Below are 18,547 nucleotides of genomic sequence, written 5' to 3'. Positions count from 1 at the left end.
ACATTGTCTATATTTGTGTTCCTCTCCCCAATTCTTGTCATTTATTCCTTTCCAGCATCATGTCATAATCCTGGATCCCAGAAAGCAGTCCTAAATTGCCAAAATTCCTGTTGATCTTTTTGACATCATCAGTGTAAAGGAGTATGAACATTTATTTAATTGGGGCTCCACCAATTTTGAACAACTTACTATAAGGGACAAGGAACATTTATTTGTTTTGTTCTCTCTTTTTCTCTCCCTCTTTTTATCTTTTCTCAAGTTTGGAAGTGCCTTCCTTAAGGAGGTATCTAGATTTTACATATTGTCTGTTAAAAATTAAGAAATAATCTAAGATAGATAAAACATGAGAGACACCATCAACATGATTGGTTCCATGTGGTCCTCAAATTGCACAAAGTCAAGTAAAAGTGGTCTGTATCTCAATTCTTTTACATATTTGACATCTAAGTGATTACCATTTCAAATAAGGCCTGGATGTAAGATTTAAAAAGAGCCCTGCTTACCTCAAATAATAAGAGGTAGTCATCCTCATGGAAAAATAAAAACAGAGAGCACATGCAGTAAAGTAGTATCATCTGATGATGTTGTCAGACAATAATTTGACTAAACTGTAGGTAGAGATACTTGGAAGCCTAAATGAGGTGGAGTTCATGCGAGTTCTGATGTAAGAACAGTCTTTGAAGTTGCAAATAATATTTCTTATTATAGACACACTTTAAGAAGAGGAATTCTAACTGAGCCAAAACATTCATTTAAAGGTTTTACTGTGGGGATGGCCTGGTGGGATAGTGGTTAAGTTTGTGTGCTGTGCTTCGGTGGCCCGGGGATCATTGGTTCAGATCCCGCGTGGGGACCTATGCACCACTTATCAAGCTGTGCTGTGGCAGGCATTCCACATATAAAGTAGAGGAAGATGAGATGGATGTTAGATCAGGGCCAATCTTCCTCAGCAACAAAGAGGAGGATTGGCAGTGGATGTTAACTCAGGGCCAATCTTCCACCAAAAAAAAAAAAAAAAAAAAAAGCCAGTTTTACTGTGTGGGAAGATTACTCTATGCATATTAAACAAAAGAGCCAATATATTTGTTTCATGAAATTTCTTCTGAGGAATGAAAAGGAGGTACATCTGAATGATTAACCACACTCATAACTTAGGGTATAAAAACTTCTGCATGGGTGTTGAGATTCATACTCGGCAAACACACCTTCAGTAGCAAACCAAGACTTCAATCCCTGATACCATGAGCTACTCGTGCAGCTATTACAGAGGCCTGGGCTGTGGCCATGGAGGCTTCAGCGGCCTGAGCTATGGCTGTGACTGTGGATGTGACAGGTTCCACAGACTGGGCTATGGCTCAGGCTATGGAGGCTACGGATATGGCTTCTACTGCCCATCTTTTTACGGAGGATATGGATTCTCCAGCTTCTACTAAAATTCTTCATTATCAGTCTAATATCTGGTTCCATGAGTGGACTTTCTAAATCTGATTTCCATCTGTGGGCCAACCAAAACTATGCTGAGTCCATCTGTTCAAAATAATTAACACCTAAGACTTTCGGTACATTTATAATAACAATTTTTTCTCCATCATGTCCCCTGGATTTCTTTAATAAAGTCTCAATTTGAAACAGCAAATATAGCTTTCGTTTAATTCATTTATTCTCAATTATATATGTAACTAAGTATAAATACCACACAAATTTCAATGAGGATTTCAATATACATTCTTGTAAATTAAGTATTTATTTCATAAATACAGATATATGAAAGGAACAAAAAATTTAGATTAAAATGAATAATTTCTCAAATATAGCTGTTGATTTTTCATTTCCTTGATTTCAATCATATAATGCTTAAGTTTAAATTTAACAACAAGAAATCAACTCTAACAATTTTGAACTACATATTTATGGTAATAAATAAAAAAAGATTTATATGTTTTACATTTTGTACAATTCTGTTTATCAATGCAATCCAAATTCTATTATCAAGGCAGTCCAAAATACATAAATAATCCATCCCTTCTTTCAAAATGTGTCCTTACTGACCCTTTTGTGGTATGAAAAGAACAGTGCTAGACCAAAATATTTTTCTAAACTTGTAGGAAAGAAAAGTAATTTTGTAATAAATTTCTTAATATATATAATCTTTCTTCTTCTATTTCCTGTCATTCCACTTGCCATTTTAATGGAAGCAGTTATTTTATAAAATTACTAAAAGTATTTTAAATTACTTAATTAAAATATATGTAGTATTAAATATTAATTGGTCTAGTTTTTTATTGTCAATGTTCCTCTGTGGCGTGCAATGATATTTCCCTTTTTACTGTCATCATCATCGTGACATTAAAGCCTTTTGCAACTGTAAATGGAATGTAAACACCTAGATATAATCAAGAAATAGATCACTCCACGTCTTTACTTGATGAGAATCATCATTGATCCAAAGGTTTTTTTTTTAAAGTGGAATTTCAATACGACTCACCAAAAAGCAAGCTTTATATTGTTGGTGCTTCACATAATAGAATATATAAAAGATGTAATAAAAATGTGTTGTCTTTTCAAATTTGAATGACATATTCAGGTAATGGTATAAAGTGAAGCTTTTTGTTGTCCTTTAAGTTGGTGGAATCCAGTTGTATAAGGACAACAGAAGCGAGAGCTGAACTTAGCATTAAAGATTGTGCAGTGCTGCCCTCTACAGTACAGGTAAAGAAAACCCTCCAAACAGTTAAGTGACTTGCCTAGAATCATAAACACAAGTGTCAAAACCAAGATCAGAAAGCAGGTCACCTGAATCCTGGTGATCTACTCCATCATACTCTCTTTGATTGAATACTTAAAAATTTGAATACCATATGGAAAGTCTTGTCATATTTCTGAACAGCTACAGTTTTATAGCTGAATTTATGGGGATTAGTTCCCTGTGTTAGATTAACTACCTTTTATTGTGTTTTCTTTTACATTTTTATTGTTACAATTTTATTTTATTGTATATAATCTTCTACTTCTCAATTTCTAATTTAGTTGTACTTCAAGGCAAATCAAGAGTGAATAATGTTACAACTCAATTCTCAAGATCATGGATTTTATTGGAAACATTTGGATTTGTTTATACAACATGAAGATAAAAGAAACTTAGTGAGCTCTTGTCACCTTCACAGTGCTGTGTTGTGCTTTCACAGGAGAGGACATAGTAGATAAAGTTTGGTAACTCCGTTAGAGGACCTTTGACCGGTATAACTGCATTTCATTTGAAACTATTCTATTCTCACACAGGTCAGTATCTTCACAGCCTGAAAAAGGTGTTACAAAGTTGCAAAGAAAAAGAATTATCAATATAATTAGAATGAGAAAGGCATGTGTGACACTCCCAGTGTAGCACAAGATATTTTTGTAACCTACATGTTCATATTCTATTGATTTGTGTCTGAGTTACAAGAATACCTTTGGAATTTGTAACAAAAGTTTCCTTTGTATGTAAATAAAGGTTGTTACTTATCCCAAGTAAAAACACATTTTCTTCTTTCCTACTCATTATCGTAAGAATATTTAACCTATACTTTAAAGAAAACTTCCTAAAAGTGAAAAGAAGAAAAAATTAGAAAGATCATCATTCAATCTACTTAGGGTCTAAACACGAAGCATAAAACCTAAAACTTCTGTAAAGAAATATATGTCCCTCGTTTTCCAATGGATACTTCCATTTAATCACTTTTTTACTTAGGAAAAAACAAGACAAAGATTTTTTAATATATTTTATAAAATTTTACTATTGATACTTTGCTGCTGATGTCACTAATTGGTTTTGTGTAAAACTATCACATTTTGTGCCTTGAAACTATTTTAATTCTTATTTGACTGTTGAGGTTTTCCATTTATGTCTTGTTTGGTGTTCTGTCTCTGGTGAGCCATTTTTCTACCCCAAACAAAGAAAAATTAGCCACTAATCACTCTCACATGATGTGGCTGAGTTATATGGGCAAAATGTGATATCCTTGATCTACTCTGAGTCATTTGTGATTCTATGTGTTCAAAAGGACTCACTGAGATTAAAAAATTCAGTTTATCAACTGTTTCTACTTTAGGATGAGAAATAACGAAACAATAATTGGATAGAAGAGACATGGCATATGTTGGGTTATGGCATATTGAGCCATATTTTGGTCTTGAAAAGGTGGCTTGCTAAGGTATAGTCAGAGAGTTGCACAGACTATAGTAGCCATGATAGCATTACCGTCAATTTAATTATAATCTTTTCATTTGTTTTATAAACAGTTTAAAATTCCCTAATTTGGTATTTAGAAGTGAAAGATCCATTGAGGAAATTCACCTTTGAGAAAATACTTAGAAATCTCACAAAACTTCAACCACATGTTTGAAATCATGTAAATTAAATAAGTTTTTAGTGGCCCAACTCAAAAGACAGGTGCTACATGGAGATTAATCAAGTATAGGGTCAACCTTGGACCTAGTTGACTAACTCAACGAAGTCAGTTAGGGGACTCCATGAAGTCCAAGCCAAACGTCTTCACATATATTTCTTGGTTTTTATCATTTCATCATTGTGTCTTCATTTTGAAAACTTTGAAAATATCCTCAATCTTAAGATATTCTTTTAACATTCAGATGGCCGTAAGAGTTGTTATATGTTTTTAAAAATGAGACTTTAATGAACTATTAACAGATTAGTAAGGAGTGGTTAGAAATCGCATGAGAATAAATGGGTACAGAATAGACATATAAACAAAGGGAAAGATATTGTGGTAGATGCGAAGAGGAGGTAGAAAGAAAGAAGTACTTATTTGAATAAGTGTATGAGAGCCTGGGGTGGGGGGAATATTGTCAACCTTAAAATTTTACCTGGTTCTTTCTCCTAGGGATTGAGAAGAAGGGAAGACGAATGAAAGCTAAAATGAGAATGCAAACAGAGGTCATACATGAATTACTGAAGAAAGGTAGAGAGAAGAAGAAATTGGCCGGTGTGTGCAAAAAAATAGAGGCAGATTCAATCTGCAATTTTAGTAGGGCTTTGAACAGAACCAGTTATGGGGGAGGGTTTTAGGATTTGAAATGAAAATTGAACTGCTACTCTGATAAGCCTGAATTTGAGATGGATTTTGTGCCTTCAACTTCTGAAATTAATTATTTCAGTTCTGCAACCAAAAGTTTATGAAGCTGAGGTATAAAGCCAAAAATATTACAAAGGTTATCAATAATTAAAATGCTAAAGACCAACACATGTCCTTTTTAAATGTAAAAGATTTTCATGTATTCTGAGTAGAGGCACTTTGTTCAGCCATCATCCTGAGAAATGAGTTGGTTTTTTGAAAAATAAAGATTTAACATCCGTAAATAGAACAAATATCTGTGAATTTAGTTGGAGATGGAGTTATCCATTCAGAAGATGACAGAACAGAGGAAACGTTTAATTAAAGGGAATACCATCAAATGTAAATGATGTAATACACCTGGTAATAAGCAATTCAGTTTAGGGTTTGGAATGTACAGATTTTCAAAAGTCAGCCATTTCTTCCCATAAAAGCAAAGCAACAGGCTCAAGGACATCCTAATTGGAAAGCTAAGTAAGCTGAAATATTTTAATGAGAATGAGAGCCTCTCTCCGTGTCAGGACACAGAAGATTAATGAGTTATAACATTATAGGTAATATGCAGAATGACATAAAGGAATGGTATCACGTGATTTATCACATGTTCTGCTCAGGGTATACAAGCATGCTTCCATGTACGCTGACATTCACACCCAGGACCCCGCCTTGAACAGCAAACCAAACTCACCACCCCTGACACCACGAGCCACTACAGCAACTACTACGGAGGCCTGGGCTACAGATTTGGTGGCTTTGGTGGCCTGGGCCATGGCTATGGCTGTGGATGCAGCAGCTTCCGCAGACTGGGCTTTGGCTATGGAGGCTGTGGATATGGCTTCTACCGCCCATCCTGGTTTGGAGGATGTGGATCCTCTGGCTTCTACTGAAATCCTGCCCAGAAGCCCTATATCTGGGCCTTGACAGGATTATCCAAATCTGACTACAATGACTAAACCAAACAAGATCACTTAGGACCAAGCCAAGATCACAAGCATTTAGTGTCTAAAATTTTAAGAATATTTATCATTTCATAATTGTCTGCTTCATGTCTCCTGGTGTCCTTTATTTGTGCTTTCATAACTGTGGGTTTTCTCTATTCCTTTTGCAATAAATTATCCTAAGTTAAAACAGCTTACATGGCTTTTATTCTTTTTATTTAACTCAAAACATCAAAGTGATCATTTGTAATTGCACCCGGTTGACACTGAAGAAAATAAACTACTCCATGAAAAGCTGAAGTAATAAGATCTATATATACACATATATATATCCAAATGGCTAGAAAGATACATGTAAACCAGAACATTCTGTTGAAATGAAGCCTTTTCCCTCTGACTAAACCTTACTCAATGCTTTTAGTTAGATAACATTGTTATTTGAATTTAGCACTTAAAATATTAACTTTATATATTTTTATATCTAAAGTGAGGCCAACATGAAGAATGTTCTGTTCAAAATTTATTTTTATTTAGCCCTTTTAGTGGTAAGAAAAAGTAGTGGTAGAGTAAAATATACCTCTAAATATACACTGAAAATGAACTTGATTTTGTGAATCTCTATCGCGTTTTCCTCATGGTCTGTCATGGTGTAACATGGCATTGTTCTTCAATATTATCAGCACATTGAAATATTTTTTTTTTTTAAGATTTTTTTATTTTTTCCTTTTTCTCCCCAAAGCCCCCCAGTACATAGTTGTATATTTCTCGTTGTGGGTTCTTCTAGTTGTGGCATGTGGGACGCTGCCTCAGTGTGGTCTGATGAGCAGTGCCATGTCCGCGCCCAGGATTCGAACCAACCAAACACTGGGCCGCCTGCAGCGGAGCGCGCGAACTTAACCACTCGGCCACGGGGCCAGCCCCAGCACATTGAAATATTTTGCAGTTCACCAGGGAACTTGCGAAGTCTCCACACCGTCGCTTGTGAAGTAATCTGCATTGAGGCTACAGCCGACTGGAAGCGTTACACAGCTTAGCACGTGCCTTGTTACGCAGACCTTCAAAGAGTGGGCCATTGCTTGTTAGTACTTAAAATAAGTATTGCTTATTTAAGAAATAATAAAATATCACCATTTTTCCTCCCAAGATGTTATATATTCAGGTAGTGAAACGAAAGTGAATACCTTTTGTTTGAGTTAACCAAATTCGATAAACCAAGGCAATAATATAATGATAGAAATGTGAAGCTGACGGGGGTACCATAAAGCTTACCAGACCACCATCTTAGATGGGAAAGTACCTGCAAAAGGTGAAACAAATTTCTAAAGATCAAAAATGGCATGGGCAGTAGGGCCTAAGACGAAAGCCAGTTGTACTGAACACCAGGCAGTCGACTTTGCCATTCTCACTATCCCATTCACCGTGTACTTTCCTTCTTATGGTCACATAAATCATCTTGAAAGTTCTGGTCACGTGTCTTTGAAGAATTTGTCACAGCTAATTGGCAACCTCTATTTTGCTTTGTAAATATTATGATGTAGAATCTTCAACTATCAATTTTTTTTAATTTAGCTGTATGTGAATAAAAATAACTAGTAAATAGTGCTCAATCCAAACTCTATCTAAAAAAATTATTATAATGCATTTGAAAATCTCAAACTTGTTCAATGAATATATGGATGGATTTGCTCAGCTAGATTATATCCCTTCAGTGAATTTGGGAGAGATGTTGTAGCTTCACTGTGACTAGATCAGGGTAGATATATTTCAGTGTCATCATTGGGAAATATACTCTTTGGTTTGACTGAGTAAAACATAATTTTGTATGAAATTATTTTACTCCCTAACTGTATAATAGCATCACAATCTGAAGAAAGACTTTATATAGCTAAAGAAATACAATAATCAATATAATTATTTGAAGAAACTACTTAATTCTCTTAGTATGGTGCAGCTTTGTCATATTACTATACCTCTTATTGTTAGATTGTACTGGTTTAAGTCAGAATTGTGGGAAGAACTCTAGAATACATTTCCTTCGAGGGAAAAATTGTCACCTGGCCTAAAGAAAATGCATCACAGGATCATCAGCCCCATAACTGAGGGAAGATCTGGAAGAATTAAGGAGGCAGAGTATGACATCGTTAAACCTGCTAGATTTATTTGTGATTTTATGACTTCCTGTTTACTTAATAGAATAAAATAGTCAAATTAAGAACTGCCTTTTAATTTGGGACGAATAATAAACATGAAACAAGTTCTGAAGAGAGCAGACAAAGGAATTAAAGAATAAGATGTGAGGTAGCTAAGAGTTTCTTTATTAAGACAAAAAAGCATTAAACATAAAATTAAAAAGTTAATAAATTAGACTCATCATATTAAGAAATTATGTTCATATATAGACACCATTTTTAAGTGAAAAAACAAGCCACATACGGGGAAAAACTATTTTCAAAACATAGATCTGACAGAATACCTGTACTCAAGTATATAAAGAGCTTCTACAAATTGATACTAAAATATTACAAACTAATTAAAATGGACAAAATACTTGAATAGACACTTTAAAAAAGATGACATAGATGACATCTGCATGATGAGTAAGCTTCTAAAATGGTGCCCAATTTCTTTACTCATCAGATAAAAATCAAATTAAAACAATACTCCAACATTATTACATGACTACAAGAATGATCAAAATTCAATAGTCTGAAAATAACAAGTATTGTCAAAGATGTAGGGCAACTGGAACTATCTTACATTGCTAGTAGGACTGTAACTCTAAAATCTATTTTGGTGGGGCCAGCCTGGTGGCATAGTGGTTAAGTTTGAGCACTCCGCTTCAGTGGCCCAGGGTTTGTGGCTTCAGCTCCTGGCTGCCGACCTACGCACTGCACATCAAGCCATGCTGTGGCAGCACCCCACATATAAAACAGAGGAAGATTGGCACAGATGTTACCTCAGAGCCAACCCTCTTCAACAAAAAATTAAAAAGTAAAATAAATAAATAAAAACCATGTTGGAAAACTATTGACAAGATCTACTGAAGCTGTTGGCAAAATCTAGAAGGATGGTTGGTTATTTGCAGAGAGTGAGATTGACCAAAAAGGAGCAATAGAGACATTTTAAGCCTTAGAGCATCCTTGGTATGGGTAGTATATGCATATTTGCCAGAACTCATCAGATGTTACACACAAATTTACATATAATATATAATTTATTATTATGCTTGGAAGAAAAAGAACCAATGCAAATGAAATGATGCTTCCTTTAAAATCAGAAAGCCAGTTGAGCTTATTCCTCCTTTAAATCCTTATTGTTTAGATGCGGTCACAGAGTTACCCATGCCTGTGAGAAGCATGATGCTCACTTTAAAGATCTTAGAATTCATTCATTCTTTCAGCACTTAGTTTTTGTTTTCTATTACATGGCAGTTATAAAGAGAGGTAAACAAATGCAATTGGGAAAATGCATCTTTTGAAAATTATTTATAAGGCTAAAAGAACCTGAATACGATATTTGAGGTCACATAAAATTAACAAGAACTTAAAGTCTAAAGGTGAGAACACAACTGGAAGAACTTCCCCAGGTGTGGGGTCAGCTTTGGCTATTAGTGACTAACTTCTCAGACTCAGCTGAGTGACTTCCGCCCTCAATTATCTTTTTCCATCCCTTATCTTTTAACATTATATCTACATTTCGGAGAATCTGAAGACATTTCCAATGTCAATAGTATCTTATTGATTTTGACAGAGCCCTTAGATTTGGATTATCTTTTTAACATCTAAGACCTAGCAAGCATTTAATATCTTAGTAGGGACTAGTATGGTGTTTCCCAAAAAGAAAAGAACAAAAAGCACAGAGTAAGCAAAGAGAATACAAGGGGAAAACTGTTATCGTAAAAGTAAAGATACAAAAGGAAGGAAGAGGAAGGGATTAACTATAGAAAGAATTTTAAATTGATGACAGCCAGAGAGAAATTTTATATACTTCACAATTTTGCCTAGCCACCTGAGACTAATGGATAATGGGAGAACAGAGGTTGGAAGATATTTTAAAAGACATTGTAATATACGTATTAGAATAGCTAAAATTCAAAACATTGACAACGACAAATGCTGGTGTTGCTGTGGAGCAACAGAAACTCTCCTTTGTTATTTATGGAAATTCAAAATGGTACAGGAACTGGGAAGGCAGTCTGGCAGCCCTTTACAAAGCTAAACGTAATCTTATACATAAGATTCAGCAACCACTACCCCTGGTATTTACCCAAATGAGTTGAAAACTTATGTCCACACAAAAACTTGAATGCAAATGTTTATAGACGTTTTATTCATAATTGCCAAAAGTTGGAAGCAATCAAGATGTCCTTCAGTAGGTGAACGAATAAACAAACAGTGGTACATTCATACAATGCAATATCATCCAGTGGTAAAAAGAAATGAGCTATCAAGCCATGAAAGGATATGGATGACTCACAAAAGCTTACTGAAAAGCAAAACAAGTTAATGTGGAAAGGTTACATACTGTATGCACATACATGCTGTATGATTCCAACTGTGACATTATGGAAAAGGCAAAACTATGGAGACAGTAAGAAGATGAGTGGTTGCAAGAGTTTGAGGGAAGCGAAGGAAGAATACATGGAGCACAGGGGATTTTTAGGGCAGGGAAACTATTTTGCATGATACTGTAATAGTGGTTACATGACATGATTCATTTGTCAAAATCCACAGAACACAAAGCGTGAACACTAATCCTAGCCTTTAATTAATAATAATGCATCAACATTGGTTCACTAATTCTAATTAATCTACCATACTATAATTTATAATAGGGGAAAATGCATGTACGTGTGTGTTGGGGGGGGAAGCATAGGAACTCTCTGTGCTTCCTGCTCAGTTTATCTGCAGATTTAAAACTGTTCTAAAAATAAAATCTATTAAATTAAAAAAAATGGAAATTGTATAACATGTTAGATATATGGGTGAAGAAATGGGAGAAAATGGTGAATCCAAAAATAGGGAGGGAGCTGTAAACTGCATTTTTGAGAGCACCTTGGATAGCAATACCAGAAAAGAGGGTCAGGATTTGAGCAGATTAAATCAGGTTTTAAAGCTACATCCGAAATATATTTTTGATAATTGTCATTTTCCCTCAGTTTCTGAACAGTTTTATCCTACCCTTGTCAAAGCCCATAGAATTGTACAACACAAGGAATGAAGAGTAAACTATGGATTTTAGTTAATAATTATGTATCAATATTGATTCAATTGTAACAAGAAAAATGGTTTTTATTTTTTAAAGTAGTATGAAAAGTAAAAAGCATGTCAGTTATGATGGACAATGTTCTCAAATTAAAGGAAAAAAAATCCTTTTTTTCTCTAGAGTTCCTTTCGAGTGTTCACAACAGTCAAGCTGATTCTTCCTGCCTCTGAAATGTTTCTGTTCCTTTATCTCTGAAAGAGGTAAATAATTTACTTTTAAAACTGAGGAATAGTATGCTTTAAAAAGTTACGGATAGATTATGGAACTTTGAATTTAACCCATTTCTTTTATTTAATTTGCAAGTGAAGTATAGCAATCTAAAGAAAGTCAGAGATAAAAAAATATTTCATTGAAAAACACAGCCCTATCAAATATGATTGGCATGCCTGACTATGAAGAATTCTGTTTGCGATCTGACATGTCCAGGCTGTGAAGGTACAGCATTCCTTCTTATAAAGTGATTAAATGGCAGCAGGGCCATGCACCGTATCTTACAGATAAAAACCCAACCAATCAAACAAACAAAAAACTCAGAAAAGCAATTGGCTTCTAAAGTGTTATATTGGCTTTAGGGACAGTCAGGACCAGAGCCGAGGTCTTCTGCATCTAAGTGCCAAGTAGAGCCTCCTTTATCAGTGTATTCTCCCTTCACACAGCGTCTTGAAAGTTCCGCTCAGCTTCCATCAACATAGCTGAATTTATGGGGGATGTGAAAGAGGATTCCTTTTCTTAGATAAAAATCAACATTTTTCTAATATTTTATTGTTATGATATGGAGAATTGAAACTCAATTTCAATGTTAGCTTTATCTAGATTTCACTTATATCTATATGCATATCTGTTTATATATATGTGTATCTAAATCTATATCAAAAAGTTCAAACTCTTCATTTGAAAGGTACCGCCTTATTTAGTTTACGTAAAGATAAATTTGCTCAGTCATCAGTTATCATCTACCCTTTCAGTCAATCCAATCTGGGTGTTGCAGAGACTCAACATACAGAGCTGATGAGATACAGTTGTGTGGCTCTATTATTTCACTCTTATATATATATATATATGTACACACACACACATTGGAATATTATTTAGCCATAAAAAGAAGGAAATCTTGCCATTTGCAACAACATGGATGGATGAATGGACTTTGAGGGCATTATTCTAACTGAAATAAATCACAAAGAGAAAACAAATATAGGATGATCTCATTTATATGTGGAATCTAAAAAAAACCCCTGAGCTCATAGATACAGAGAACAGATTGGTGGTTGCCAGAGGCAGGAGGTTGAAGGGGGGAAAATGGGTGAAGTTGGTCAAGGTACAAACTTCCAGTCATAAAGTAAATAAGTCGTGAGATGTAATGTACAGCATGGTGACTACAGTTAATAATACTGTATTGTACATTTGAAAGTTTCCAAGAGATAGATCTTAAAAGCTCTCATCAGAAGAAAACAAGAAATTTGTAACTATGTATGGCGATGGATGTTACCAGACTTATTGTGGTGATCCTTTTGCAACATATACAAATATTGAATCATTATGTTGTACACTTGAAACTAATCTAATGTTATATGTCAATTATATCTCAATAAAATGTTATTTAGAAAGTTAAAAACAAAACAAAAAATAAAACAATGATGACAAAACAGAACAAAATCCTCAGTAACACATTTAAAGTCACGCAGAGTAAACGTATTGCTACTGTCAAGTCTAGGATATGGTCACATTCCAGTGGGACTTAAATTTGGATAGTTGCTTAAACTTAGGTTTGGTTTACTCTCTTCACAGTGTGAGCTGAGAAACCTGCGTAGACTGGCCGACTACCTTCATATCTTTGTTTCCTGCCTCAGCCATTTCACCACTACACATTCATTTCTGAAGAGTTTCAAGGAACCAGGATTTTAAGAGACCCTGTTATAAATATTGTACGATCTTAAGATCATAGAAATATCTTTTAAACATTTAAAACCTTAATGAGTAAGTAATAACTTATGAAAAAATGTTTGCTGATTGCCTGAGAGAAAATAAGGGGGCAGGACACATGGAATTGGTAAAGAAAATATAAGGACAAATTGCTTTGATAATGAGTAGAGGGATGAACTATTGATTGGAAAAAAATGGATAAAAACACAAGACCTAGCTGGTGGAATACGTATTGGGAATGAATGTAGAATAAGATTTAAAAAGAGATTTGAAAAGAGAAATGATATACGGATTATGAAGAAGGGTAAAGAAGAAGAAATGGTAACTGTAAGCATGGAGTCAAGATCATCTGCATTTTTAAATAATACTTAGGGTATAGCCCACTCAGGAAAAATGGGTAATGGTGTAAAGAGCATATTTCTGAACAGCTTCAGACTGGTTATAAAAGTGAGTTTGATCTCTTGGATAGTCCCTCAATTTCTGAAAGAAATTTTCCTATGTTGATAAACCAAAAGGATGCTTCTCAAGCTGATATATAAAATCAAAATAATTTTCATGAGTGTGTGTGTTTATTCAACTTGAGAAATAAATTTGACGTTTGAAGAATTTGATAAATTTAAGAATTTTAAGCTTGATCAGTGTATTTGAATCTAGACGGAAGTAAGAACAATCCAAAGAACAATATGAACACGAGAAATAAGGAAGTATTTAATGAGAAAATACCATCAAATATGATGCAATACTCTTAGTAATGGAGAGTTTATTTAGGGAATTTTTCTTTTGTGACTTTGAGGACAGAGTTTTTTTTGTTCTCATTAAAAAGGAAAGAATGTAGAGAGTTCAAGGGCTTTCTAACTAGGCAGTTAAGCAAGCTCAAAAATGTTAATGGGTGTGCGCCTCTCCTGTCAGCAAAGAGATTAATGAGTTGCCTCAAGTAAATGAATAATTTGTAATGATACAAAAGAATGGCGGCGTGTTTGATCACATGCTCTACTCAGGGTATATAAGCACACCTGTACAGATGTCGACATCCGCACTCAGGATCTTACCTTGAACAGCAAACCAACTCTCCATTCCTGACATCATGAGCCACTTCGGCAACTATTACGGAGGAGTGGGCTACGGCATTGGAGGCTTTGGTGGCCTGGGCTATGGCTGTGGCTCCGGATGTGGCAGCTTCCACAGACTGGGCCATGGCTGTGGCTCTGGATGTGGCAGCTTCCACAGACTGGGCTATGGCTGTGGCTCCGGATTTGGCAGCTTCCGTAGACTGGGCTCTGGAGGCTTCGGATATGGCTGCTGCCGCCCATCATGCTATGGAGGATCGGGATTCTCCAGCTTCTTCTGAACCACAGCTCTAGTTATGCAAAATCTGTTACTATGAGTACGTTTGCACAACATTCTTCAATCGGAGGACGGAGACTACCCTGGGCCAATTTAGCGAGAGCAATCTAAGAATTTCAGAGAATTTATTATTGTAAGCATGTCGGCATCATGTCTGCTGGCGTCCTCAGCTTGGGCACTAAGAAATGATGTATATTAGATATCAATAAATGGCCTAATTTGAAATAGAAAATATGGCTTTTTCTGGGTTTCATTTGACTCAATTATTTGTACATACTTACATGTAAATTTTACTATTTGTCAATTAGAAGTAATACACACAATGATATATTCATATGTATATACATATTAACATATAAAAAAGAATTTGAGTTTGAGAATTAGTAATTCAAAACAATTAAAATGTTTTTCTTTTTCTTTATTTTAGTCACATACCTTTCAGAATTGAATTTGACAAGAAAAAAATCAACTGTGGAGCTTTAAATCTCTATATATTTTAAGAAACATAATTATTTTACATATCTCATATTTTATCTCTTTCTATTTATTAATGGAATTCAAAATTTGGACTTGATCGTTTGCCTCTTTCAAAAATTTTGATTTTCTCCATTTTTTTAAATAAAAACAAGTGGTGTTAGATATATCTATTTATGGTTGCTAAACATCCATGTCATTAAAACTGTAACAAGAGCAAACTTTCTTTCCACAATCTTATAATCCATATTTCTAAATTTTTAGAGAAAGTAACCTCTATTTTTCTATGAATCTTTGAATTATATATTATCTTCCTTTATTCATAATCTTCTGTTTTCATCTAGTTTGTTGTGTATATAAAATAAGGCTGACCTAAAAGTCATTGATAAACTGGAAATGAAAGTCGTTTCAGCTGTACAAGAGTACCAGTCAATAATTTCTTTTTAGATTATGAAAAGAAAAATTTCAGTTAAAATCATCCCTTCAAAAGTAATATTTTAGGCCCCGCCCCGTGGCTGAATGGTTAAAGTTCTGCGCTTCACATCCATGGCCCATGTTCACGGGTTCAGATCCAGGGCATGGACCCACTTCACTCACCAGCCATGCTGTGGAGGTGTCCCACTTACAAAAAATAGAGGAGGATTGGCACAGATGTTAGCTCAGGGCTAATCTTCTTCCAGCAAAAAAGTAGGAGGATTGGCAGCAGATATTAACTCAGGGCAAATCTTCCTTAGCAAAATTAATTAATTAATTAAAATACTATTTGATTGGCAGCATAAGAAATAAGGAATAGGATGGGTAAAATATTGGATTTCCTAAATTGTTTTCCTTAAACTAAATGGTATCTTCAGGTAATGATATGAACCTAATGATATTTGGTATAAGCTGGAAAAGTGTAATAAAATAAAGGACAAAAATGAAATGATAGAATTAAAGTCTGAAAGGGACATTAAAACTCTGAAATGCTGCACTATAATCTTGCAGGCATACAATCTCAGAATAAGTGATTTTCCCTGAGAATTAATTAGTAGCAAGACTAGGGTCAGAATCCTGCTTTTCTGAGCCTCAGGTATTCAATTATGCTATACTGTCTCTCTCTTTATGTATTTTCACCTTGAATGTCGTCAGATAAATCATTTTGAAAGCTCTGGCCATGGTTATAAAAAGAGCTAAATTATCACAACTGATTTTATGGAAATTAGTACCTTTACTTAGGTTAACATCTATGTTTCTTTAACATTTTTATTGTTCTGATATAGGGAATTGTACCTCTCAATTTCTGTTTTATCCGCTTTTGAATATGGCTAAACAATGAGTAACGTTAAAACTTAACTCTAGGTAAGACAACAACAACAAGCCCATCATGACCTCCTCTTTCAGGCAATGCTATCTCAGGGTGGTATTATGTAGCATCACAGTGGGCTGAGCAGGGGAAACAGAGCCAGGTTGTTCCATTGAAGGATTGGACAGGGTAGTTTGACCCAGTAGGACAAGATTTCTCTTTTTCCTTTCATTTGGTTAATATCTCCAGGGACAGATTCCATGGGGCTGACAAGCAGTAATCAATACAATTACTACTGCTGTTGACGTTCTTAGTATAATCAATATTATCATAATTTTGTTCTGTTTAAGCTTGTATTGATCTGTATCTAAGGTGAGAGAAAATGTTTTGAATCTGTAACAAAAGACTTCTTTACTTCCAGAGAAAACGTGAGAACATTTTTTTCTCCTCCATGCATCAACATGAACAGAAACCTGGGTCATGAGCTAAAACTTTTTAAAAAGTTGTAATGATCTAAATCTGCTTTTGATCCACTGAATGGACAGAAAAATGATAACCTTCTGAAGAAATTTCCAATGTGACTTTCTTGCTTGTGCACATAGGGAAAAAAGAAGATTTTTTCCATATTTTTCAAAGTGTTTTTATTGTTTTTACAGCTAATGCACATTTATAAATGATGCATACCATAGTCGTGTGTTTTCTTCTTTGAGAGCGCATTTAGCATTTATTGTTATTGAAGTTTTTCACTTGTTATTGATATAAGTTTCATAGTTATTCTATACAAGTTCTCATATTGCTTCTATACACAGAAACAGTATCATGCATTTGAAAAAGTAGCCGTTAGTCATGGTCATATGCTCTGACAGAGCCACACAAGAAGAATGTGAGATCTTTAATTCTATGTAATTTGTTCATACTTCTAAACGATTCACTAAAAATAACAACATTCATTTTATCATTGGCTCATTTTCTGAAATGAGAAATAAAAATAGAATGAAGCTGGGTTAGAGTAGTATGAAGATTAAAGGCTAATATTGGGTTAAATGCCACTTTGAAATCAGAAGACCTGTTGGAACTCATGTCAGCCTGAAAATATTTCTTAGAAGAGCCAATGAGTTTCTTAGGTTATGATATGCACAGTCCTTGTTTTAATATCCGTTAAAGTCATATAATTCTTTCAAAAAATATTGTTGAGTGCCAACTAAATGCTAGGTTTTGTTTAGATACTGTCAGGTCAATGAAAAAATCCACCAAAAAAATGTCGTCCAAATATTACTTATAAATCTCAGTAAAAGCTTAGCAATATGGTTAAAGTCATATAAAACAAGTTTCTTGAGTCCCAAGATTCAAGATATGGGCACATTTGCATAGGGCTTAGTAAGCTGTGGGTCGGCTTTGGGTATTGGTAACTAACTCTCTGGGCTGAGCAGAGGGACTCTGTGAATACCAGGCCAACTGTCTCCAAAGAGTGTCTCCTTATTCTCTGCTCATTTTTACAATTGTGCTATACATTTAGAGAATTTACTAAGTATTCCAGTTTGTATGAGGGTTTTTAAAATTTCAGATAACCTCAGGAGTTGAAATGTGTTTTAAACAAGTAAAATATTATCAATATTTTAGAAATCTTTAGTTGATATCTTAGGAAAAGTTACTTAGAAATTGCTTGAAAACAAAAAATGGGCAGAAACTAGGTAAAGAGAAGATACGGGTAAATGTATTATATTGACTATGAATATCTAGAGGCAAGGAATTGCCACGTTGATTTGAGTATATAGGTGGAGCTAGAACGATTTACCCACTTCACACTTTTCCCTGGATGTAGCAATGAGTCATGGAGGAAGGAAGTTGAGTGAATTTTAACATGAGATTTTAAAAAGATATGATACATGGATAAATGGTAGAGGGTAGAGACAGAGAGAAAATAGTATATGGAGGGAAGTATAATCTGAATTTGTAGTAGTGGTGAGACTAGAACTTATTCTGAAGAAAGAGCCTAGCATACAAAAAGAGAACTGTGGAAAGGCTTCCCACAAGATGGATTTTCAATCACTGTGATGGTCTCTCTACTTCTGATTCCAATTCTGCTATGTTTTTAAACCAATTCAAGTATGATGGTGTGTAAAGCTAAAAGTAAATCTATCAATTGCACATGGTCAAATTTCTAAAACTCTCAAAGTCAGGTGAGCTTTTGTTGGTGTTGTTTTCTGTTA

At 34.6% G+C, this 18,547-nt stretch overlaps 2 protein-coding genes across 2 annotated transcripts; both read left to right on the top strand.

Moving 5' to 3' along the window:
* The first annotated feature begins 1,241 nt into the window (after positions 1-1,241).
* LOC111770768 (keratin-associated protein 19-4-like) lies at positions 1,242-1,433 on the top strand. Its single transcript, XM_023629966.1, has one exon. It carries the CDS (start codon positions 1,242-1,244, stop codon positions 1,431-1,433), a length of 192 nt encoding a protein of 63 aa, XP_023485734.1.
* A 3,337-nt stretch (positions 1,434-4,770) lies between these two features.
* Positions 4,771-6,192, top strand: LOC138920862 (keratin-associated protein 19-8-like). The gene is made up of 3 exons (XM_070252109.1): positions 4,771-4,783; positions 4,881-4,958; positions 5,769-6,192. Exons 1-3 carry the CDS (start codon positions 4,771-4,773, stop codon positions 5,996-5,998), a joined length of 321 nt encoding a protein of 106 aa, XP_070108210.1. The 3' UTR covers positions 5,999-6,192.
* Positions 6,193-18,547: the final 12,355 nt, after the last annotated feature.

The sequence above is a fragment of the Equus caballus genome, chromosome 26 (genome assembly GCF_041296265.1).
Source record: "Equus caballus isolate H_3958 breed thoroughbred chromosome 26, TB-T2T, whole genome shotgun sequence".
In the NCBI taxonomy this organism is placed as follows: Eukaryota; Metazoa; Chordata; class Mammalia; order Perissodactyla; family Equidae; genus Equus; species Equus caballus.
The sequence above is the reverse complement of the archived record's forward strand: the minus strand, read 5'-3'. Positions and strand labels throughout refer to the sequence as shown.

Coding starts and splice junctions, on each gene's coding strand:
- LOC111770768 (XM_023629966.1), top strand. CDS start 1,242: ATGAGCTACTCGTGCAGCTATTACAGAGGCCTGGGCTGTGGCCATGGA.
- LOC138920862 (XM_070252109.1), top strand. Junction 4,959..5,768: donor ACATGAATTACTGAAGAAAG/GTAGAGAGAAGA, acceptor ATTCACACCCAG/GACCCCGCCTTGAACAGCAA.